This window comes from Anolis sagrei, chromosome 2 (assembly GCF_037176765.1).
Source record: "Anolis sagrei isolate rAnoSag1 chromosome 2, rAnoSag1.mat, whole genome shotgun sequence".
Lineage (NCBI taxonomy): Eukaryota > Metazoa > Chordata > Lepidosauria > Squamata > Dactyloidae > Anolis > Anolis sagrei.
In genome coordinates, this window is record NC_090022.1 from 160,206,713 (window position 1) to 160,232,163 (window position 25,451).

At 40.3% G+C, this 25,451-nt stretch overlaps 1 protein-coding gene across 1 annotated transcript; it reads right to left on the reverse strand.

The window, feature by feature from the left end:
* Positions 1-12,964: 12,964 nt before the first annotated feature.
* Positions 12,965-17,433, reverse strand: NANOS3 (nanos C2HC-type zinc finger 3). Its single transcript, XM_060760902.2, has 2 exons — positions 16,529-17,433; positions 12,965-13,497 (listed from the first exon to the last, which is right to left on the reverse strand). The coding sequence occupies exons 1-2, from the start codon at positions 17,054-17,056 to the stop codon at positions 13,465-13,467; spliced, it is 561 nt and encodes a 186-aa protein (XP_060616885.2). The 5' UTR covers positions 17,057-17,433; the 3' UTR covers positions 12,965-13,464.
* Between the last annotated feature and the right edge of the window lie 8,018 nt (positions 17,434-25,451).

The window sequence follows — 25,451 nt, forward strand, 5'->3', positions numbered from 1 at the left end:
CCTTTGCACTAAAGGACCTGGCAAAATGGCACTGCGTAAAAGAATCCCACATCTTGTGTGAGTGAGGAGTAGAACAGACAACTCCGCATCTGTATGCTTGTCTATTATGCCCTGCCCCATGTACAGAGGAAGAATTGTTGGAGGCTACAGACAATGACGTTGTTGTTGCCTGTTTTTGGTCAAAAGATATTTAGCCGCCTGCGCTCCTTCTATTTTTATCAGTTTTATTATACTAATTTATGCAATGCTTTTGATATGAAATAAATAAAACTAAAGGACCTAGAGATTCCTAGAGATAACTTTTTAACCAAATCCATGAACAATCAAATCCACAAAATTCAAACATACCAACTGTAATATGATCTATGCATTCTTAAAAGCTAGTCTACAGTCTGTCTAATGGCTAGAATATAATTTTTATTTCATTTATTTGAAATATTTATATACTCTGCTCTTCAAAACCTAGGTTGGCAAAACATAGGTTCTGCTATTTTAGTTTTGATTATTGATTATAATCAAAACTATAATAGCTGAAGGTAGAACAACATAAAATGATTGCAAGAGATCTTACAAACAGCCCTGTGCACTACAGTGGTGTAACTTAGATGTTATCAAAAGCACAAACACAAATAAGCTATGAGATATCTCCAAAGGGTGTTGTACTTTGTGTAGTAGACAAAACTGATGGGCAGCACTTTGTTCCACAGAGATCACTTATGTCCTCAGAAACAAAAAACTAAGGTCCCTTCCACACAGTTCATATAACCCAGAATATCAAGGCAGAATAACCCACAATGTCTGCATTGAACTGGGTCATCTGAGTCCACACTGCCATATATTCCAGTTCAAAGCAGATAATATGGGATTTTATTCAGCTGTGTGGAAGGAGCCTAAGAAAACCCTGATCTGTTATTTAACTTATTTCGTGGAGAGTATAGCCTCATGAAGAAAGGTCGCTAGGTACTTCTCAAAGCCAAAAAATAATTCCAGGTAGAATGGAATAGCTTTTGCCATTACACAGAAGACTGCATACTCCACTAAAGCTGCCTGTATGCAGAAGCGATCTATGGAGTTCCTTCTTCCTATAAGGTTCTCTAATGGTAACTAGAGAGACAATAGAACTTCCTGTTCTCTTCCTCCTTCTTTATGTATTTATATATTTATACCCTGCTTCCTCTCTCTCAAATAAAGAGACTCAAAGCAGCTTACAATAAAACCGATACCATTAGAAACCCCCCAAAACATTAAAATAGAATTAAATAATAACAGTATTAATAATAAACCTTTAAAACCTTTAAAACGGGTTAAAACCTATAAATAGATAAAACCATAGCACCCCCTGACTTGGTCTTAAAAACCTCCTTGTTTAACTGTTTGCATTAATTTTCTGTCATATTCCTGGATTGTGTCTCCACAGATTCAACAATTCATAGCTGTAATTAAAAAAAAATCCAAACGTAATCCTTAATTTTGCCATTTTATATAAAGGACACAGTGGGACTTAAATATCTATATATTTTGGTATCCATGGATGATCCTGGAGCCAAACATGGAGGGCCTGTTGTATCAGCTTTTGAAAATTGTGTTATTGTTTTTGCAAGTAAACCTGCAAATGGCAACAATGAATGGACTGATACTAAAAATGAAATTAAACAAAAATGCATTCATTGTTTCCTTTGTGAAATGGAATCAGGTAGCTACATGTAGAAAAATGCTTCACATTGGTGCTATTTGTTTTTATTCAAATGTATTTCTACTGCTTCTTAAGGTTCAACATACAGATGAAAATGTACCTGACACAGCAAAGAGAGATGCCCAGAATACTATTACATCTTCAGAGTCATTGCAGCTGGAAGATTCCTTGGCACCAAAGGTAGAAGAAGCTGAAGAACAAGTGGTCTTTCCTCATGAGGACCTGAATGAAACACTGAACATTAACATGCAAGATCACGAGGATATTACGAAGTTAAATAGAGATGATGCCAACTCAGGTTTATTTGGTTCTCAAGAAGGAATACGAATAGAACCCAATTTACAAGTAGAAGAGGAAATGCCAGAAAAACATGTTACATATACACCAGACAATGGTGTAAATGGCCTTAAAAAGGGAGAACTCTCATGTCCATTGGCTGAGAATAGTGCCGTTACATGCACAGTGAAAAATATGACTGACTATATGGAAGGCAGTCCAAAGGGAGAAAAGCATATGATTAGTTTGAACATAACTATGGAGCAAAATGAGGTCTTTCAGGATGTCACAGATGATGTTAAAGAAGCAGGCTGCTGTGAAAGTGAAAGAGGGAAAGATTACCTTGTTGAAAGTATGGCTCTCCAACCCTCCAAAGAGAACAGTATAATTCAGCTCCCACTAGTAACAAATATATCAGTTCATACACCTGAAAAACAGAGCAACCATTTATGTAGGAGTAGCGAAGGTGAACAGGGGAATACTGATGCTAGGGTAACAGACCAATGCCCTGAGTTTCAAACTGGGCAAAATGAAGAAGAAAACAAGATTCACAGCACTAATGAAAGTTTTGAACCCGAAGTCAATAGGTTGACCTCCACAAACAGTGAACGAGCCATAGATCAGGGCAATTTGTGGATGTGTGATAAACCTGTAGAAGAAAGTGATAGGGATAAAGCCAGAGAATATAGCAGCCCTCTTCAACTAGATACTTTTGTTGGAAAGCAAAACAGCATTAGAGACCAAGATACTGATTGGAAAGATTTACCAGAAATCCAGTCTGTGAGTATTTATTTGAAAAAGAAAGGAGATATTTGTGAACCAAATTGCAAACAGGTCCAGGAACCTGAAGAGGATAATATATCTGAAATCCAGCCTGTGAATATTTATTTGGAAAAGAAAGGAGATATTTGTGAACCAAATTGCAAACAGGTCCAGGAACCTGAAGAGGATGATATATCTGAGAGCAGAAAAATCTCCAGGCAAGAAGCTATTTGCAGTGAAGAGAGACAGAAGGTTGAACAAGAAGCTGGAGTGAAAGCAACCCCACCAAAGAGTTTTCCTTCCTCGGCTGACCCAAAACCTGAAGTCTTGCTGACTGCAGAAGAAAAGGAAAGCTGTTGTGAGAATTTGCTGTCTGATACAAAACAATCAAAAATCAATGCATGTGATTTAATACCCAATGAAATCATGGAAACAATGTCTTGTACAGATGTTGGCCAACAAAATGTTCCCAAAGTTTCTGAGACAGAAGAAACAACAATGGAAAACTCTCTCTTTTCCACTGACACCCATGTCAATATTAAAAAAGAAATAGTAACATGTGTGGAAAATGAGAGCATGGTTATCACTATAGAAAGCGCAGAGGTTCTTTCAGTACTGGAGGCAGTGGATGATTCTGTGAGAGAAACAGATGCTAACCCAGAAGCCCAGAGCAACTCCCCTGTGTCGAGAATAAATGCATGTGCACCTAGTGTCCTTGACATGGATCAAGCATGTGCTTCTTACACAGATCCCCCTTCTTTAAATGTGGAATTTCTGCCTGACAGTGAGCTACAAGGAATCTTTGATAGCCACAGCGTTGAATGTCTACCTCATAAGGTAATTTCACTATTAATGATGATTACATTATGAGAATTATTTTCGACTTTGCTTTTATAATGTATTGTAAGACAGTCTTAAAATGCTGCAGTTCTAAGAGATAAAAAAATATCAATTACTTTTATACTGGATCCAGTGGCTTAAACATAATTTGCAGATCATTGGGTTAGAGTCTTTTTGAAAACACTAGTGCTGATGGGATTAACAATAAATTAATATCTATTTCTTGTTCACCGTAGAAACTAACATGAGCAGGGATGAGAAGGAAAGCAAACATTATAAGCAGAGCTCCCCACTTTACTAAGGCTTATTTTCCTATAAAAAGTGGGAGTGGTGATAACCTGGGTCAGGACTGTGCAACTTTCAGCAGGAATTGAATTATGCAATAGTCCTTGTATATTTAAAAAGAGGGCTGCACATTGGCGAACCATATGTCAGATAGAAGGCTAGGCTAGTACCTATTTTATCATCCCACATTTTCTTTGTGAAGAAAATTAATTGATAAGGTAAGGCATTCAATCGGGCAATCACCCACCTTATTCTGAAGAGAGTCTGGCTGTCTTGAGGTAATCTCCCTAGCTTTTCAGTATGTATGGTAAACAGGCTTCTTGCCCGGCCTCATCCCTTTTCCATAAACCTTTAGCTTGCATTTATTGTCATATTTTCCCATATCCTTCTTACTCCTTTTTAGGACTTTATGACACTGAGGTGGGCAAGTCAATGCTGTATGACATCCATTGCCAATCTTCCCTATAATGAAGCCATAGGGGCTATTAATGGGGAAAAAAATCCTTTGAATAGCTCCAGATCATGTAACAGTCCCAAGATGTCACTCATGTGATGAGGCCAGGAATTTCTGCAGCAGCATCCTCTGCTTTCCCCTCACTAGAATAAATGTCTTTGCCACTTTTAATCTTCTTTGTGAACAGAAAAAGTGGGGTATAAATTATCATCATCATCATCATCATTTTAGTAGCAGTAGGAAAATCATAATGATAGATAGTTGTTCCTTGTCTATAGTTCCTTCATTGCCTTCTCTCTCCTGAAACTGGCAGCAGAAAAGTGAAGGGAGAGTAAAGACAGTGTTAATAATTTTCTAACATGAAAAGAAGAAACTGGCTCAATAAATTAAAAAATAGGGTACACTAAATTAAATAACTGAAAGTTTAGAAAAAGCATGTGCCCTAAATCACTGAATCAAGGATAAGTTGGTAAATTATCACTTATATGCAGCAAGTTTTACTGGGTCTACTCTTAATTAAAGTTTACAATAGGAATCAGAGATTGATCTATCAAAATTCTGAAATCCCATATCCTTAAATTGTACCATATTGACAAATTGGACCTCTTTAATCCCAGTTTTCAGCTGCTTTCATAGTGTCTTTTTTCTCTTTCTCTTGCTTTATCCCTTTTTCCTTATCTTATTTCAGTTATTGTAAACTGAGTTCAAAATGGGAAAGTACCTTGTACTCTGTTCAAAAGGGAGAGGTGTAAAATCTTGTCTTTCCCAGATAATTCAGGGCACTTCCACACTTAAAAGAAATGTGTGCCAAAGAGGGTTTTTGAAACCCACTTTGGCACGTATTTCTGTCCCCACTCTCAAAAACCTTTCCCAGGGGCGGGTTTGTTTCTAGATGCATGGCAACCAGCTACCCCAAAGCCCCCCAAAACTACCTTTAACATTAAAAAAAACCTCACCATTATTGTGGTCCTTGAGTCCTCTAGGCACATAAAAATGACATGTCAGGAAAGGAGGGGGCAGGAAAAAATTTTCTCCTTGCCCCCCATCTCCTGGCATATCATTTCTATGCTCCAGGAGTACTCAGGGAGTACCTTAATGGTGACCAGGTCAGTTTTTTAAAAAAAAAATTAAGGGCTTATTTTTGGGTTTTGGGGAAGAGGGTGGGTTCCTTCTCAGTTTTCTGGGCTCATGGGGCCCAAAATACAAAGATTGCTGTGTGGATTGGGCCAGGGATTGCGTCACAGGTTCCCTGGACCCAATCCACATAGAGCCCACACCTGGTAAGGCCCAGATCTTACCTAAGACCCAGGTCATACCAGGTGTCTAATTAATTTGGAACAAAGCAAGGAAACCCTGCTTTTAATTCACTTTTACTCTAGGCGTTGTTTGGACACCTTTGGTAAAAACGCAACAGGCCCAGCATTTTTGGGCATGTCTGGAAGGACTCTTAGATAAAAGCAAACTGCTGTATCATCTTCTGACTTGCATGTTCTTGCTCTTTAATTACTTTTCCCGTGGTGCTTGGCCACCTGTGTGCCAATCTCATCAGTTAGATATTGGAGGATATGAAATCCTCCGTATTTAAAATTCTAATTGTCATTAATTGCTACATTGTTGCTCCACTTTTTTTTCATTTCACATTATTTTATTGGATTATTGATTTCTGTTGTAGAGTTAATTGGGAAAGGCTTTCACTTGTATATTTCTGTTACAGAATGCCATTTTTCTCCCAACAGGCTTCTATTCTAGATAATCCACATAAACATTTAAAGCATGAAAGTGATTTATGTTCTGAGGGGGAACAAAGTGAAACCAAAATACCAGCCTCAGAACCTAATAAAACGCATGCAAACAATGCCAGGTAGTTAGATTTCCTAGTATGAACCTTATTTTTATTTTGTATTTCAAATAGTCTATCAGGTCTACATTATCAGGAAAGGCAATGTATTGAATGTTGCTGTATACTATATATTCTGCGTAAATATGCTTCCATATATATATCTGGAATACCAGATTAATTGAATGTATTTGTTTTCATTTATGCTACCCTCTCACAAAAACTTTAGTCAACTTGTTTCTTAAGGCAGTAGGGGCCCTTCCACACAGCCCTATATACAAGAATATCATGGTAGAAAATCCTACATTATCTGACTGTGGACTCAGATAACCCAGTTCAAAGCAAATATTGTGAGATTTTCTGCCTTGATATTCTGGGATACAGGGCTGTGTGGAAGGGCCCCTAGGAGAAAGGTACAAAATGAAACCGCATTAAAATGTATATTTTACAGTAGGATAGCCAATAAATATTTGGTGGGACATGGACATACATCATTTGTACAAAGAATATAAGAGGTGGAAAAGAGAAGGAGATATCTGAAGATCTATGTCAGACCAGTATCTGAAGGTCTGATGTGCATGAATATAAACATTACTAGGTGCCTGAGTGCTGGTTCCTTATCATTTGAGCCAAAATGTAGGGTGTTCCTTATCATTTGAGCCAAAATGAAGGGTGCCTTTTATGTAATTAACATAAAAGACAACCTCTACCAGCTACATCAATGAAGTGGAAGAATATCTAGCAATATCCTTCAGATGAGAGCATAACCAACTTGAAACCAATAGCAATGCTGTCAAGAAATCTGGAAGATATTTTTGTACAACTCTGAATTCAATAATAACATGAATGAGATTGTGCAGAGGGTATTGTTAGGAACATGTTATTGTGGGATGTTACCATAAAATTTAATAATTAACATATATTGCATACAATACTCCCTTTATTTTCCAAGTTTATAAGCGTGTTCCAAAATGGAGCTTTCAAGAAGCAAGTATCAGCTAAACACAACCCCCGAAAAACCCACCAATTAGAATTGGCACTAGCTATGAAATGCTGATTGAATGTTAGGCAAAGGAACAGAAAAAGGATAGAAAGGGAAAGGAATTAATTTATGCCGAATGAGAACCAGAGTAATTGTCTAGATCTGTAAACATTTGGTTACAAGCTTCACTTGTATGGCTAATTTTGTTTTGCAGTAAAACATTTTTTACTTTCCTTTAACAATTTGAAAAGCCTGGCTAACGCACACATTGTTAGGGTCTGTTTTAATTAAGGAAAGTTTATATTGTGACTGATGCTCCAATTCGTATTTTAAAAAATCAGGAATCAAGTGACTGAGATTTGTGATCAATCCAAGCAAGAGGATGCAACAGATGTTGTTTGTGGGCTAATTAAAGAGCTCTCTAACCTCAAGTAAGTACATACAAATATTACCAGCATAAATATTCAGTTTCATAAACAAACGTCATTAGCTTACAACTTCTTGCATTTGGAACATTCTTTTCAGTAATAGTCATAAAATGAATAATAACGGACAGAAAAGAAATGCAGACAGTGAAAATAATTTTATTAAACTTCAAAATATAATAATGCCACTAATAAATAAATAGATGGTGTCCTGCTACTTCGACTTCCCTTTTGGCTGAAGAATGATGGAAATTGTTCCTGATCCTGATTGGGAAGAACTGTCATTAGAAATAATGCAATGTTACTACAGACCTCTGGCACAGCCATATTTGTAATGCAATCAACAGTTCTAGTCACTCCAACTCAATACTATTATCCTAGAGCTGGAAAAAGTACATAAATATTGGTTTGAGTATTTAGAAAAAAGATAGAAAAAAGTCTATTTTATTTATTTATTTATTATTACTACTATATTTTTGTACAAATATTACCAGCATAAAAAGCATGTATTTATTTACTTAAAATATTGCCTTCCAGCACACAAGGGCTCAGGTGGTGATGAACAAATAAAAACCAATTAAAACAACACAAAAATAAAAACATTTTAAATCACATGAAAGTACTCTAAAACCTCTGAAAAGATATATAAAAACAATCCTAAAATCCACCTGAAATCTAATGCCATCATGCTAACTGATAAACTTTATTTATGGACACACCCACCTGAGACCTGTAGTTTGATAAAGATCTTAGAATCTTCAGCCATTTAAAAAAAGTTAGGAAGGAAGGCTTTCCAACTGTATATATAAAAAACACCCGAATCCATCCTATTCTTATGCTTTCACTGGGCTAACCAAAGTGATATTACTGGGTTGCTCTGAGTTTTCCAGGCTGTATGGCCATTGTTCCAGAAGTATTCTCTCCTGACGTTTCCCCCACATCTATGGCAGGCATCCTCAGAAGTTGTGAGGTCTTTGGAAACTAGGCAAGTGGAGTTTATATATCTGTGGAATGCCCAGGGTGAGAGAATGAACCCTTGTCTGTTGGAGGCAAGTGTGAATGTTGCAATTGGCCACCTTGATTAGCATTGAATAGCCTGTGGCTTCAAAGCCTGGCTGCTTCCTGCCTGGGGAATCTTGAGTATTGTTCTTTATTTACTGTCCTGATTTTAGAGATTTTTTAAAAATACTGGTAGCCAGATTGTGTTCATTTTCCACTCAGAGGAAAAGTGTTACTATACATCAAGGGAACCACTGACCACATAGGGAAGCTGATGAAGAAACACAACATACAAACTACCTACAAATCCACTTAAGAAAATCCAACAAATGCTACTGTTCAGCAAAGGACAAGAGAGATCTTCTCACCTCTGCAGGAGTCTACCACATCCCATGCAGCTTTTTTATTGTATCCAAAGCAAATTGAGAATATACTGCAAGTCAGTTCTGGTGTGAGAGAATCGGCTGTCTACAGAGACATTGCCCAGGGGACTCTAAAATCAGGACAGCAAATAAAGAATAATCCTCAGAAAATAGGAGAATTTTGTGTGCTTGGGATGTAGGATGGAATTTAAAAAGCAGGGACGGGGGCACCTTTGGGAGGATGATTCTGTGAGTTTATTGATATGTTTTCAGAGCACTCAACCTTGTACAGGGTGCAGCAGCATAACTTCCTTTTTTCAAAACTTAATAAAACCCATTGTATGAATCAGATTTTTTTTATAATGTAGGCACATCCCTAAAGTATTGTTTTATGTAGTTTTGAAGATCAAATTAAGTAGGTGACGTCCCCCATTCTCCATAGAGAGTAAACCGATTTCTGGTGTTTGTCATGACTCATGCCAGCATAGCAGGCATTACGTTGGCAATTTCTTCCTGGATGTTGGTCTTAAAATCTTGTAGGGTCTGGACGGTTCACATAAACACGGGATTTAAAAAAAAAAACCATACATTCTGATTCATACAATGGGTTTTATGAAGTTTTGAAAAAAGGAAGTTATGCTGCTGCACCCTGTATTAGTCGGGAAGTGAGTTGGGAAGTGAATTTATTTTCAGAATTTTAGATCCACCTGCTACATATTCTTGGAGAAGTTAATTCCAACTGTGCCCTCTTGATTCAAAAAGATTGGTGACCCCTGATTTAAGGTCAAAAGATGTGTGGCTTCCATTTTTTGTATCTCAAGGCAAGATATGCCATATCTATCTAATGACTGACTGAGGCTCCTTCTACACTGCCACATATTATTTATTTATTTAGGGCACTTCTACCCCGCCCTTCTCAACCCCCGGGCGGGACTCAGGGCGGCTTACAACCAGCACAATTTGATGCCAACAATTCAACAGATAAAATACATAACAATAATAGCCATAAAAGTTAAAAACAATCAGTTAATACAATAACAATTAAAAGCCAATCTAATGGCCAAACATTCACCGAGTTCTAAAATCTGTAAGTCCATTCAGCATTACCATAGTCCTTTCCAAATTCTGGTCGTCATTACCTTGTCAGTCTGCCAGATTACCCAAAGGCCTGGTCCCATATCCATGTTTTCAGCTTCCTTCTGAAGGAGAGGAGGGATGTTGATGACCTAATTTCCCCAGGGAATGAATTCCACAGGCGAGGGGCCACCACGGAGAAGGCCCTGTCCCTCGTCCCTACCAGCCTCACTTGTGATAGAGGCGGGGCCGAGAGCAGGGCCTCCCCAGAAGATCTTAAACTCGGAGGTGGGACATAGGAGATACTTTCGGACAGGTACGCTGGGCCGGAGCCGTATAGGGTTTTATAGGTCAAAACCAGTACTTTGAATTGTGCTCGGAACTGGATCGGCAGCCAGTGGAGCTGACATAGCAGGGGGGTGGTATGTTCCCTGTAGGACGCTCCGGTGATTAATCTAGCTGCCGCTCGTTGGACTAACTGACGTTTCCGAACAGTTTTCAAAAGCAACCCCACATAGAGCGCGTTGCAGTAATCTATTCGGGATGTAACAAGAGCGTGGACCACTGCGGCCAGATACAATCCAGATTATTTGATTTTAACTGGATTATATAGCAGTGTAGTCTCATATAATCTAGTTCAAAGCAGATAATCTGGATTATCTGACTTGAAAATGTGGATTACACGGCAGAGTAGAGCCAATCTGAGAATAATTTGTGCCTTATTTGAGCTATCAAGATACTCGAGAGCCACAGCTCAAGTGTGGGAACCTCAGGAATGATGAGAAAAAGATATTCCTAAACCAGTAAAAGATTCAGCAGCTGAGTGGTATTCAAAACATCTGAAGTAGCAAGATAAAATATGACCTCCTAGTTGTATCCAATAATTAATGAAAATATCTTGCTTCGTTTTGGACCAAAGTGATTTTCTCAGAATCTACTTCTTGAGAATCTAGTGCTGGGATGTTAAGGGGAATGAAGACCCCACCGTTCATTGGTCATCAATTGTTCTTTCTTTCCAGTCGACTGACCATGAGTATGCACAGAGATTTGGATTCCTTCAAGAGACTGAAGTTCCGGAGAAATAGACAATCTAACAAGCTTCTGCCTCACAGTGCAAACAATATGACAAGTACACTAAGTACAGTGAGAAAGAAGAGAGAGCTGTAGCTTTTGAATGTTACTGTTTGTTTTAATGCTCGAAAGAATTTGGTCACTTATTGTGCTGTTTTGTTCGGTTGTATTTAGCAGGGCAGGTGTGGCACACATTTTGTATTTAATCACAATGGTTTCAATGTTCTACCAACTAAGAATGTAAAGGAGATTCAGGCGAGATATACAACTCTAAATTGTTGCTATTTTAAAACATTCCTCCCTTTTTACTGTACATCTCTAGCAGGCTCATATACCTCACATTTAAAATAGGGGAGTGGGAAAGGCAACTTGGGAGTCTCTGTATAGCTCTTAAAACCTCATCTTGCATATTCAAAACCTACAAGACCTATTTTTTTTAAAATTCATTCTTGATGGGTTGTTGTAGGTTTTTTTCGGGCTATATGGCCATGTTCTAGAGGCATTCTCTCCTGACATTTCACCTGCAGGTATGGCAAGCATGAGATGCAGGCGAAACATCAGGAGAGAATGCCTCTAGGACATGGCCATATAGCCTGAAAAAACCTACAACAACCCAGTGATTCCGGCCATGAAAGCCTTTGACAATACATTCACTCTTGATGGTTTTGGTTCCCCCATTAGCTCAAAACTAATGCAAAAACATTTAATTTTTGCTTCTATGGTTTCCCTAAAACCATAAAACATATTTAAAAATCCAAAACTAGAACAAAAATGCCACACTTCTGGTTTCCAGTCGTGACAGACTGCTTATGTAGCTTGATGTAAGAGGAACGGTCCCTACTCCTACCTTAAAATGTCTTAGTTCTGAGTATAAATTGTCCATTGCTGTGAATTCCTCTCACAGGAGCAAATAGTTGTCCTATATGTTGATGTATTTATCTGCAATTTACCTTTATTGGGTCAAACGTATCTTTAGAGTACAAACAGAAAAACAAACCTTCTGTTTCATAGTCCGTTTCACTGTATGTAATATTCAAATATGGAGTAGTAGTTTAATTGTTTTGTTTACAAATGAACCAAGTTTTGGGAATCAAAATATTATATTTGAACAAAATAACCAAGAGGGAATGTCATTAAATACCAAGGATTCCAATTAAGCATGTACTTTTTTTCAAACTTAAATCAATACAATGTGTATGTGTGTTTGTGGCCTGTCTATGGCAATTCCATGAATTGCAGTTTTCTTAGGGTCAGTTCCTTCCTCTGCATATAACTTATAGCACAGGGCATGGTGAAACCTTAGCCCTCTTGGTGTTTTGGACTTCAAATCCCATAATTCCTAACAGGGAGGGCCAAAAGAGCTGGAAGGCCAAAGCTTGCCCATGCCTGTTAGAGCAGCTAGGATTCTTAGGTGGCTGCCCATCCAAGTACTAACCAGGGATGTCCCTGCTTAGTTCCAAGATCAGATGGAATCTGATGTCTTAATGGTATTCATTTATTTACATTGGAGCCCCCGGTGGCGCAGTGGGTTAAACCCCTGTGCCGGCAGGACTGAAGACCAACAGGCACAGGTTCGAATCTGGGGAGAGGCAGGTGAGCTCTCTCTATCAGCTCCAGCTCCTCATGCGGGGACATGAGAGAAGCCTCCCATAAGGATGATAAAAACATCAAATCATCCATGCGTCCCCTGGGCAATGTCTTTGCAGACAGCCAATTCTCTCACAGCAGAAGCGACTTGCAGTTTCTCAAGTCGCTCCTGACACGACAATTTTTTTATACTTCCATTGTGCATTTTGTTCGTTTGCTATTCTTTAAATAACATTCTTCTGTGTTTTGTAATCTTTACTATATTTCTTCAACAGTATAACGCTTCATATAGGATTAATTTGCCCTCATGAAAAACAACTACATTTGTCAATTTTAAAAGAAAAAATACTCTGTATTTAGTATTCAAACAGTCATAGTAGTTTTGATATAACAAATAACAACAACAAAAGAAAAAATAAATAATATTAACCATATATAACAAATAAATAACTTAAACGATAACAAGAAACAACAAAATTGCCACTTCTGAAACGAAGGGGTATTTAAAACATAGTTAACAATAATAAAGTGGGATTTGCATTCGTAGTTTGGAATATGAGACTGAGACAAATACTGAGGCAAACATTGTAGCCAACTGGAATGTGGCACTGTTCAAGGAAGAAGAGCAGTTGATTAAAAACCTATAATAGTCTGAAGTGCATTGACTGTCCAAATGCTGAGAGAATTCATTGCAGGCATCACCTATAATGGGCCACATGTATTTCAAAAATTCAGGCCCATGCCTCCATGTTTTCTTTGAACCATTTGAGTTCTGTGCATCAACGAATATGGGTGAGTTATTAGAACCAGAATCTTCTCAGACTTCAGGAGGAATGTTAGATGTGTCAAACTGTGGAGATAAAGAAAATGATAAATTCACAGTACCTCAATACAATTCAGTCTGTCAGACTACTTATTTGCATAGAAATTTTAACTCTTTTTAACACACATTTCTATTTTGCTGTCGTTCCTCAACTGACAAAGCTCCCAGAAAGAGCCAGATGATTCTTGCAAGTATGTTGTGAATGGATGGCTTGAAATTAAGGTGACAGCAGAGACATGCATAAAAATTAGGCATGGGCAATCCATGATTCTAAATGTTTCTTACAAAACTAGGGGGCGCTGGTGCTTTGCTTCTAGAGTGTTGCTCAAGTTCTGGTGGTGAAAATTTCAGAACTCTAATAAAACTTTCAAATTTCATTATAAATGGCAGTTCCTAATTGGTCCTGTCATAAAAATCGCCAATAAAGAAATAATAATGAAATTTTGAAAGTTTTGTTAGAGTTCTGAAATTTTCACCACCAGAACTTTACCAACACTGTAGAAGCAAAGCACCAGCGCCCCCTAGTTTTGTAAGAAACATTTAGAACCATGGATTGCCCATGCCTAATAAAAATGGCAAAAGTGGGAAGCGTTAGTCCTCCAAATGTTGGACTAAGGCCGCTTCTATACAGCTATATAAAATCCACATTGAACTTGAGTATATGGCAGTGTAGACTCAGATAATCAAATCAGATAATGTGGATTTTCTGTTTTGATAACCTGGATTATCTGGCCACGTAGAAGGGGCCTAAGAGTCCCATCATCTAATAAGACACTATGAGACACTCTTTGAAAAACTAGAGCACAATGTGCTACCGGATGTCCCGCAAAAAAAAAAAAGGTTTTTGCAGTTTAATAAACTTTTCCCATGCTTTTATGATAGAACCAATTGGGAGATGACATTTATTACACAGGAACAAAAATTGTGTTACAGTGTTATACATAGTGTAATACAGATCAACTGCATTTTATAATAACAAAACATTTTTAAAAACTGCATTGAACTGGATTGTATGAAGCTACATTGCAAAATAATCCGGTTTGGTGCAGGTTATCTGCATTCTGAAACTGTATTATAGAGCAATGCAGGTTCAGCCTTAAGTTGGCTATTCAGAGAGGCAGTTTAAGAGCCAGGCAAAAGGACGAGATTTGTAATATGTAACAAATTTTTGGCGAAAAAATCTGTTCCTGGTTAAAAAGTATTATTTCCTTTTAACTGTGCAATGCTTTCTTGATAGTAGTTGTTATACTCCAGAAACTTTGGTTTTGTGGCTACCACAAACTATGTTGAATGGGCTGCGGCTATGGGCCCTTCTTCCACACAGCCATATAACCCAGAATATCCACAATATCTGCTTTGAACTGGGTTATCTGAGTCCACACTGCCATATATTCCAGTTCAAAGCAGATAATGTGGGATTTTATTCAGCTATAGGGAAGGGGCCTAAGAGATATTAGTTGAAAAACTATTGCAAAATGAGCTACAGCAAAGTTTTTGCAGTTCAACAAATTTTTTCATGTTTTTAAAAGGATCAGGCCTGTAGCCAAGATTTTGATTCGGGGGGGGGGGGGGAGTGGGTGGGTGGGTGGGCTGAGTTTGATTGGAGGGGGGGGGGCTCAGGATCTACCCTAGCAAACCTTTTGTATCGTTATCCCACTATCCCCATGCATATGGGATATATTGAGCATGGCGATCAGATCATGATATGAATAAACATAACAGTTTGAATAATGTACCACTAAGGCCTTCTCGCGGACCACCCTGAGAATTTGGGGGGGGGGGGGGGCTGAAGCCTCTCAAGCCCCCCCCCCCCCCCCCCCAAATGAGCCTGTAAAAGATAGAACTAATTAGGAAGTAAAGATAAAGGTTTCCCCTTGACATTAAATCTAGTCATGTTTGACTGGGGGGTGGGGTGGCGTGCTCATCTCCATTTCTAAGACAAAGAGCTGGTGTTGTCAGTAGACACCTCCAAGGTCATCTTGCCAGCATGACTGCATGGAGCACTCTCCTCTCTCCTTGTGGAAACCTTCCTGCCGGAGTGGTACCTATTGATCTCACATTTGCATGTTGGCAGAAGCTGGGGCTAACAGCAGGAGTTCACCCCGCTCACCAGATTTGAACTGCCAACCTTTTGGTCAGCAAGTCTAGTAGCTCAGTGCTTTAACCCACTGCACCTGGGGGGGGGGGGGGGTCCAATTAGGAAGTACCCAAGAACAAAAAAGTGTTATATAGGCTGGATCTACACAGATTATCAAATCAAATGATCCAGATTATCTGATTTGAACTGGATTATATGAGTCTACATTGCCATATATTTCAGTTCAAAGCAGATAATCTAGATTTTATATGGCAGTGTAGGTAAGACCATAGTGTTATTCCCAATTACTGAGGACCCTTCCACACAGCCATACAACCCCAAAATATTAAGGCAGACAATATCTGCTTTGAACTGGGTTATCCGAGTTCACGCTGCCATATTTTCCAGTTCAAAGCAGATAATGTGGGATTTTATCCAGCTGTGTGGAATGGGCCCCACTCTCTTCCAAGGCTAGAGTCTTGCACTGAAGTCTTCATGGAAGTAGGGCAGAATTTTTTGGCATGGGCCCTCCCTCCCCTAATATACCCTGGATTGCAAAACAACTCTCTTGGGCCCCCTTCCACCACCTCTGTATAAAATCCCACATGTTCTGCTTTGAACTGGGTTATATGGCAGTGTATATAATCCAGTTCAAAGCAGATATTGTGGATTATCTGCCTTGATATTCTGGGTTGTATGGCTGTGTGGAAGGCTTACTTCTTCACATTACAAGGATCAAAATCATGTGAGGTTGTAAGTGGTCAGAGAGTTTAAGCCAGGCCTGGGCAAACTTGGGTCCTCCAGATGTTTTGGACTTCAACTCCCACAATTCCTAACAGCCGGTAGGCTGTTAGGAATTGTGGGAGTTGAAGTCCAAAACCTCTGGAGGGCCCAAGTTTGCCCAGGCCTGGCTTAACCTCTCTGACCACTTACAATTGTGGGAGTTGAAGCCAAGTTTGCCCATTGGTGGTGAATGCTTACCAGCAGGTCAGAAGAACCTCTGCAAGAGAACCCATTCTTGGTGCTGCTTCTAAGTCTAGGAGAGAAAGAGAGTGGTTGGTCTGGAAGGGATTTCCACGCCAGTTCTTTCCTTCCCAGGACAGCCTTGGGTGGCACCTCCTTCTTTGCGTTTTTCTTCTTCCCGGCGGAGTTGCGGATGTTGCTAGTGTAAACAGAGACGTAGCCCTTGTGGGTCTGGGGGCAGAAGCGGCGGGTGTGGGCCTTCTCCCCGGTGGCCCCGCACTGCGGGCAGGTGTACCCTCTCAGGATGGGGCACTGGACGTCCCCGGCCTCGTCCTTCAGCCGGTGGGAGGTGTAGATCCGCTGGGACTCGCCATTCTGCTTGCAGAAGGAGCAACACACCGTGGAGGAGGAAGAAGACGAGGAGGAGGAGCAGGGGGGCTGCCTCTCTTCTTGCTCCTGCTCCGAAGGGGGCCTTCTCCGCAGCTCCTCCACCACTTGGGCCAGCTGGAGGTAGTCCCTCCACCGGTCGAAAGCCGGGCCCATCATCGCTCCTCTCCTCTCCGCCCAAAACTTGAGCCATGCCGGCGCCCATGTGCTTTTTGTATACTCCGGTCCAGCTAGCCAATCGCCGGCTTGGGGAGGGGCTTTGGGGTGGTCAGCGGTCCAGCTAGCCAATCGCCGGCTTGGGGAGGGGCTTTTGGGGTGGTCAGCAATGCCTGGAGGCAAGGGGTCTGCCTCGCCCCCAAGGGATGGGAAGGCCAGGCACCCCTCCTTACAGAAGCCTCTATCTGCTAAATTTCATATAAGAAGGTTGACTGAAAAGTAATGCCTCCACCTTCGTAACTCAACAGATGGCAGTACTGACGTGTTCAGTAGACTTTCCTCTACAGTTCCATTTTGTCGGGAAGCCTTAGCATTGAATGGTTGTGAAGTGCCAAGTGAATGGAAAGTAATGCCTCCACCTTTGTAACTCCTCAACAGATGGCAGTACTGGTATGCGGCAGGTACTGGCTCCTTCAGTAGACTCTCCTCTACAGTTCCATTTTGGTGGGAAGCATTAGCATTGAATGATTGTGTTGTTAAAGTGCAAACTGAGTGGAAAGTAATGCCTCCACCTTCGTAACTCCTCAACAGATGGCAGTACTGGCATGTGTCAGGTACTGGCTTGTTCAGTACACCCCCCCCCCTCCCTTACAGTTCCATGTTGGCAGGAAGCCTTAGCCAATGCTTGTGGTTGTGTTGTTAGCCAATGGTTGTGTTGTTAAAGTGCGAAGTCAATGGTTCCCAATGGTTAGCCAATGGTTGTGTTGTTAAAGTGCAAAGTGAATGGAAAGTAATATCTCCACCTTCGTAATTCCTCAACAGATGGCAGTACTGGTATGCGGCAGGTACTGGCTTGTTCAGTAGACTCTCCTCTACAGTTCCATTTTGGCGGGAAGCCTTAGCATTGAATGGTTGTGTTGTTAAAGTGTGAAGTATGGAACCCTGCGCAGATAGTCGGTCAATGCGACTTAAGCAACGTGCAGTCATTGAATTCTTGGCAGCAGAAGGTGTCACCCCAAAGGAGATTCATCAGAGAATGCAAGCTGTTTATGGTGATTGTGTTGATGTGAGTACTGTGCATCAATGGGTAAGTTTAAAGATGTTGAGGCGACACCTTCTGCTGTCAAGAATTCAATGACTGCACATGGCTTAAGTCGCATTGACCGTCTGTGCAGGGTTCCATACTTCGCACTTTAACAACACAATCTTTCAATGCTAAGGCTTCCTGCCAAAATGGAACTGTAGAGGAGAGTCTACTGAACAAGCCAGTACCTGCCGCATACCAGTACTGCCATCTGTTGAGGAGTTATGAAGGTGGAGGCATTACTTTCCATTCAACCCTCGTACAGCCTTCCCCAATTTTACTTTGCAAGTTGGGTATTACTTCACCGAAATGCTTGAGACCAGAAGTGTTTTGGATATCTTCTTTTAGAATATAGGCATTCTCCAAATTACAAACATCCCACTTACAAACAAGGAGTGAGGATGGGAGTGAGATCATAGGAAGTGAGGGAGAAACACTCCTGGGAAGGGAAACTGAATCCTGGAAGAGTTGTTATCATGGGGGAAAGGCATCTTTACTGAAGCTCCAACTATGGGCCCTTCCACACAGCCTTATATCCCAGAACATCAAGGCAGACACTCCCACAATATCTGCTTTGAACTGGGTTATCTGAGTTCACACTCAGCTAATGTGGGATTTTCTACCTTGATATTTTGGGGTATAGGGCTGTGTGGAAGGGCCCTGAGTCCACACTCAGCTAATGCTGAATTTTCTGCCTTGATATTCTGGGGTATAGGGCTGTCTGGAAGGGCCCCAGAAAGAGAGGGGGGAGAGAGGAGAGAGAAGGCTCGCTCTCTTGTGTCCCCACCAATGGAGGTTGCGATGGCAAGCTATTTGGGAGCTCTGGACCTGAGCTGTCTAGGACTTTAAAGGTCATAAACAGCACTTTGAATTCTGCCCAGAAACAAACTGGCAGCCCATGGAGCTGCTGCAACAGGTATCAAAAGCCACTGAGAGATCCAGAAGAATCAAAAAGAACATGAACCCTTTATTCAGTTCTCTGCTTAAGTCATCCATCAAAGTGACCAAGGCTGTCTCTGTCTTGTAGCTACACTTGAAACCAGATTGAAATGGATCTAGACAATCCATTTCATCCAGAACCCCTGTTGTTCAGAGGCCACCACACGTTCCAATACCGTGCCTAGAAATGGAAGATCTAGTTACCAAGTATAGTGGTATCCATCCAGGGCTGGTTTCTTTAGAAGAGATCTTACCACAACCTCCTTCAGATATACTTAGATTATGCCTTGATTCAAGGAGACATTCAACTCTGTTCCTCTTTGGCCAGTTGGATCAGCCAGGAAGAGCAAGAGTCTAGAACACATGTGGTGACTCTCAACCTCTCCAAGGATCCTCAGGCTCCACAAACTGAAAAGTATCCATCAACACTGGGCATCCATTGGAAATGTTTCAACTACAGCATGAAGATTATTTGAAGGAAGTATGGGAAACAGACTTGGGGGGGGGGGGGATGAATGATCAAGAATGGGCAAACATATGGAATATGAGAATACTAAAAAATATGTCTATCAGAATTAAAGAAAATTACTACAAAATAATATGGAGGTGGTATCTAACCCCTGAGAGTGCCTTGGACTGCGAGAAGATCCAACCAGTCCATCCTCCAGGAAATAAAGCCCGACTGCTCATTGGAGGGAAGGATACTGGAGACAAAGTTGAAGTACTTTGGCAACATCATGAGGAGACAGCAAAGCCTAGAGAAGACAATTATGCTGGGGAAAGTGGAAGGCAAAAGGAAGAGGGGCCGACCAAGGGCAAGATGGATGGATGGCATCCTTGAAGTGACTGGACTGACCTTGAAGGAGCTGGGGGTGGTGACGGCCGACAGGGAGCTCTGGCGTGGGCTGGTCCATGAGGTCACGAAGAGTCGGAGACGACTGAATGAATGAACAACAACAAATCTAACCCCTATTAGATTAAATCAGATTGATAAAAAATATTCAAATCAGTGTTGGAGGGGTTGTCAGGAAATAAGGACGTATGTATCTTCATATGTGGTGGTCATGTTACATTATACAAAATTTTTGGGAAAGCATATTCAAAGAAATAAGAGCAATAATAAAAATAGAGACTGAGATTACACCAAAATTAGCTTTATTACTTATACATGTTAATATAATTCCCGTACAAGAGGAGAAAGAATTGGTTTCTAATTTGATAACAGCAGCTAAATTGTTAATAGCAAAAAATTGGAAGGAAAAAAAGAAATTCAATTAGAAGAATGGTATAGGGAAATTTGGAATATAGCAATTAATGATAAGCTAACTTGCAATATTAAAATTAAAAGGGGAATATGTAAACAAACAGACTTTTGGAAAATATGGGGAAAATATATCGAATATGTGTTTAATGAGGGAAAGGGGTATAAGCCAGCAAGAGAAACAATTATATTTTGCAATTGTCATACAACATGAGTTGGTTGGTCCTAGTGGAGGGGGCACAAACTAAGGGGAAGGGGAAGAGGGGGAAAATGGTATAATAATAATTATAAAGAAATACAATATGTATAACTGGATAAAAGGTGTGTGATAGAGTTATATGTAGCACAAGTTGTAATGGAAATTTAAAAATAATGATAAGAAATATAATCAAAGAAGTTTTTGATCTTTATTTACTGTTAGATTGTATATAATATGAAAAAAATAAAATATATATTAAAAAACATGCAAATGTGAGGAGATCAACAGGTATTGCTTCTGTGGGAAGGTAATGGCACTCCATGCAGTCATGCCGGCCATATGAGCTTGGAGGTGTCTAGGGACAATGCTGGCTCTTTGGCTTAGAAATGGAGATGAGCACCACCTCCCAGAGTCAGACTCGACTAGAATTAATGTCAAGGGGAAACCTTTACCTTTGCCTAACATCCAGAAGCCCCCATCCACTCTGTCTAGAGATACTAGAAGGTATTGTTCTCCCAAAGGAAAACATCCCAGCTCTGCTACATGGCAAGAGGAGAAATCTTATTAAAGTTATACAGAAAATGCAGAACCATTTTGGAACAACATACACAACTGACAGCTTCAATCATGACCTTGTGGGAGAAGATATTCACTTTTATCCAATAGATATCCAATAGAAGATATTCACTTTTATCCATCTTGTGTTCTCCATCCATGTGCTGACCATGCGTTTCTTCCAGCCACAGTTGCATTCACTGATCAGTGAGGTTCTCCTCCAGCATCACAACCCACCGACAGAATGAATGTTGATTGTGACTTTCTAGTTTTGCAGACTTTCAGCCAAAAGGGAATGATTTCCAAGAGCAATAGCCAGGTTAGTCTGTTGCAGCAAAAGCAACAAAAATTTAAATGACCTCCAAAAAGAAAAAACAGCTGATTTTATTGAAGCTTCTATAGACTCATTTAATCAGGTGGATTAGATTAAAATGCTATTCTCTTAGGTGCTATTCTCTTTTTGTTTAATGTTTATGCTTTTTGTGTATGAGATTTATTTTAATTGCTTTGTATTGTATTTGTTATTACTTGTTTTGCTTGTATTACTGTATTGTGGGCTCGGCCTCATGTAAGCCGCACCGAGTCCCATGGGGAGATGGTAGTGGGGTATAAATAAAGTATCATCATCATCATCATCATTATTATTATTATTATTATTATTAGGTGCCACAAAATACTTAGTTTTGTCCAGAGGATAGGTGAGTTTCTGTAACAAGATTTCCTAAAAAGTAGTTAAAAGGAAAAAAAACACGTTCATATTGAACTCCAAAATACTGCAGAGTTTGGAGAAGAATCTGAAGCTCAAAGTTGTAAAGGGGAATATAACTGAATTATGGAATATTTAGGGGTGGCTTATGTACTTTTCTGTAAGCCGCCCCAGGTCCCCTTTTGGGAGATGGTGGCAAGATAGAATTATTATTATTATTATTATTATTATTATTAGACTAGGCATGGACAAACTTTGGCCCTCCTGGTGTTTTGGACTTCAACAGCCAATAAGAATGCCTGGTTTAGACAGTAAAAACACAGCCAGTGTTGTTACTATTTTTACAGTGTTTTATAGTGTTTTTACTGGTTTTTACTAGTTTAGACAGTAAAAACACAGCCAGTAGTGGTATTCCAGCTTTCAGAAGGCAAAATTGTTGTGCAAACCAGCAGAAAAAGGTCTTAAAATGTGATAAGAATAAATATAAGGGCTCTTAACAATAGCATTGCTACCAAAGCCCAGACAAGTTCCTCCTTAGACTAACCCAGTAACTCCCAGTCAGTGACTTAGCAAGTTGTTGGGTTAGGAGGCAAAGAAAGCCTGTGTAAAATCTCAATATGACTATATATATATGTATGTGCGTGTGTGTTTGCTTAGAAGTAATTTAGTTTGATATTAAAGAAAAATTTAAGGATCTTATAGATTTAAGGTTTGGAGGATGGGAAGTCAACATTTATATATTTTTAGTGTGAGAGTACTACTTTATGTCAATTATTTTTATTTTTTGTCTATTAATAGTAGTACCGACTTAGAATAGGTTGTTACTATAATAATAATAATAATAATAATAATAATAGGGTTGCTGTGAGTTTTCCAGACTGTATGGCTATGTTCAAGAAGCATTCTCTCCTGACGTTTTGCCCACATCTATGGCAGGCATCCTCAGACCTCACAACCTCTGAGGATGCTTGCCATAGATGTGGGTGAAATGTCAGGAGAGAATGCTTCTGGAACATGGCCATACAGCCCAGAAAACTAACAGCAACCCAGTGATCCCGGCCTTGAAAGCCTTTGACAACATATTATTATCATCATCATCAACAACAACAACAACAACAACATTATTTATACCTCAGCTTCCCCCCTGTGGAGACTCAAGCCACTTCATCACACGTATAAATCCCCTTTAAATCCTGTTTCTGCCTCCTGCAGAATTCTGGGGTTTGTAGTTTAGTGAGGCTGTTAAAGGCTCCTCCCTAAACTACAAACCCCATAATTCTGCAGACTGCAGTAACTGGATTTAAAGTGGATTCTAGTATGATCAAGGAGGCTAACAATCCCATACTTTAGTAAAATTTAAAAAACACAAAGCAAAAGTAAAATAAACAATTAAATAGTACAATGTGGTTAAAAACAGATTAAAATACAATAAATAGGGAGGAAAAAGGAAAGCCAAATGGCTTTTGTAATAAACATCTCTGACTAATGTTAATTTTGAAGTCAGAATGGTTTTTGCAACGACAAATCAGCAACCTGGCCATTGTAGGTTTTGCACATCAATTAGAACGCAATTTAAATCAGAACGGCTTTAGGCAAATGAGAATGCAGATAACACATTTATTTCCTTGCTGGAGTGCCTTTCACATGCTGATCCTCTGGCTATGCATATGGGGCAGAAAAACATTTCTTTGCCTCCTCTATTTGGTAAATCCTTCTTCACTGGCAGTGTTTGCAAAAGCCGCAGGGTACACTCAACAGTCGATGGTTTGACTTCACTGACAAAACTCACCGACAGCGTTGAATGTTTCCCAAGACCTTCTGCCTTCTCCAGAAATGAATCTACACACAGGCAACTGGGACAGAAAGAAATGGTCACACTGGTTTTGCTCAAAGAGACTGCATGTCATCGTTCCCTGTCCTCTGAATGTCTAAGACTATGGCTTCCATCAGCCACCTAAAAAGGGCAAATAATGGGGGTTATAGACCAACACATCTGGAGAGCCCAAGCTTAGGGAAGGCCTAAGTACATGATGGGATGATCTGTTAGACTCAGTATAAAATGAAGGCAGGAAGCAGAGTCTTGTGGCACTTCATGGCCTCCATGTTCCCTCGAGATGAAAAAGGAACCTGTAAAGAGAAAACACTCTTACTAAAAACTCAAATGACGGAACTTACCTTTTATAGTTCTTGTCCAATTCTGGGCACCACAACTGAAGAGAGATATTGACAAGCTGGAAAGTGTCCAGAGGAGGGTGACTAAAATGATCAAGGGTCTGGAGAACAAGCCCTATGAGGAGCAGCTTAACGAGCTGGGCATGTTTAGCCTGAAGATGAGAAGGCTGAGAGTAGACATGATAGCCATGTATAAGTATGTGAGGAGAAGTCATATGGAGGAGGGAGCAGGCTTGTTTTCTGCTGCCCCAGTAACTAGGACACAAAACAATGGCTTCAAACACAGGAAAAGAGATTCCACCTGAACATTAGGAAGACGTTCCAGACTATGAGAGCTGTTCAGCAGTGGAACTCTCTGCTCCGGAGTGTGGTGGAGGCTCCTTCTTTGGAGGCTTTTAAACAGAGGCTGGATGGCCATCCATCAGGGGTACTTTGAATGTATTTTCCTGCTTCTTGGCAGGGGTTGAACTGGATGGCCCACGAGGTCTCTTCCAACTCTATGGATCTATGATCGTGCTGTAAATATATCTTGTAAATAAAGCTAGAAAGAAACACTTCTGTTGGAAGCAGATTTATGGAGTTTGTTTGAACCGTTTTTCCCTCGTGTCTCAAAAGATGGAGTATTTTGAAGGTCGAGGAGATGGAGATAAAAGCAGCTGATTGATGACTGGTGTATCTCAATTAACTGACAGAGACAAAAGGAGGGCATGGCCCTGCCCATAAGAATCCTTGGCACTCCTGGTTCCTCTTAGTAGACCTTTCAGCAGCACAGGGCTACATGATTGACATCCTGCTTTAGGAGTACACAGCCAGTTCTTCTGTATTGGAGGGCAAGCTGCTAAACGCAGGTTAGGGATATTAATGAACACTTGTGTTGTCTCCTTTAGGTCTACGTGGGGGCAGGCCCGTAGCCAGGATTTTGTTTGGGGGGGGGGGCTAAATTTTTTTCAGGGGGGTTTGGGGGGGGCTGAGTTTCGGGGGGGGGGCTGAGTCTGAGTGAAAGAGGGCCTAGCCTAGCAAACCTTTTGTATCATTACCCCAATACCCCCATGCATATGGGATATATTGAGTATGGTGATCAGATCATGATATGAATAAATGTAACAGTTTAAATAATGCACCAGTAAGGCCTTTTCGCAAACCACCATGAGAATTTCGGGGGGGGGGGGGCTGAAGCCCCTCAAGCCCCCCCCCCCGCTACATGCCTGTGTGGGGGGCTCTTGTTCTCAGGAATTGCAGTACAGGCTCCTCATACCAATCCTTCTATGTGGGCTCATGAACAAAGCAAACAGCAAACTCTGCAAAGAGAAAGAAAGAATATTTAAGTCAATCACCACAATCTCTTCTTCTTAGGCGATCCCTTGTTGTCTGAGTAGGATAGTCTTCCAAGATCAGTGTACTGGTGGGTCTGTAGGTGACTGTGGAGCCCTATTCGTGATCTGCATCTTCTCTTGCAGTGAGGGCATTGGTTTCCAGGAGGAA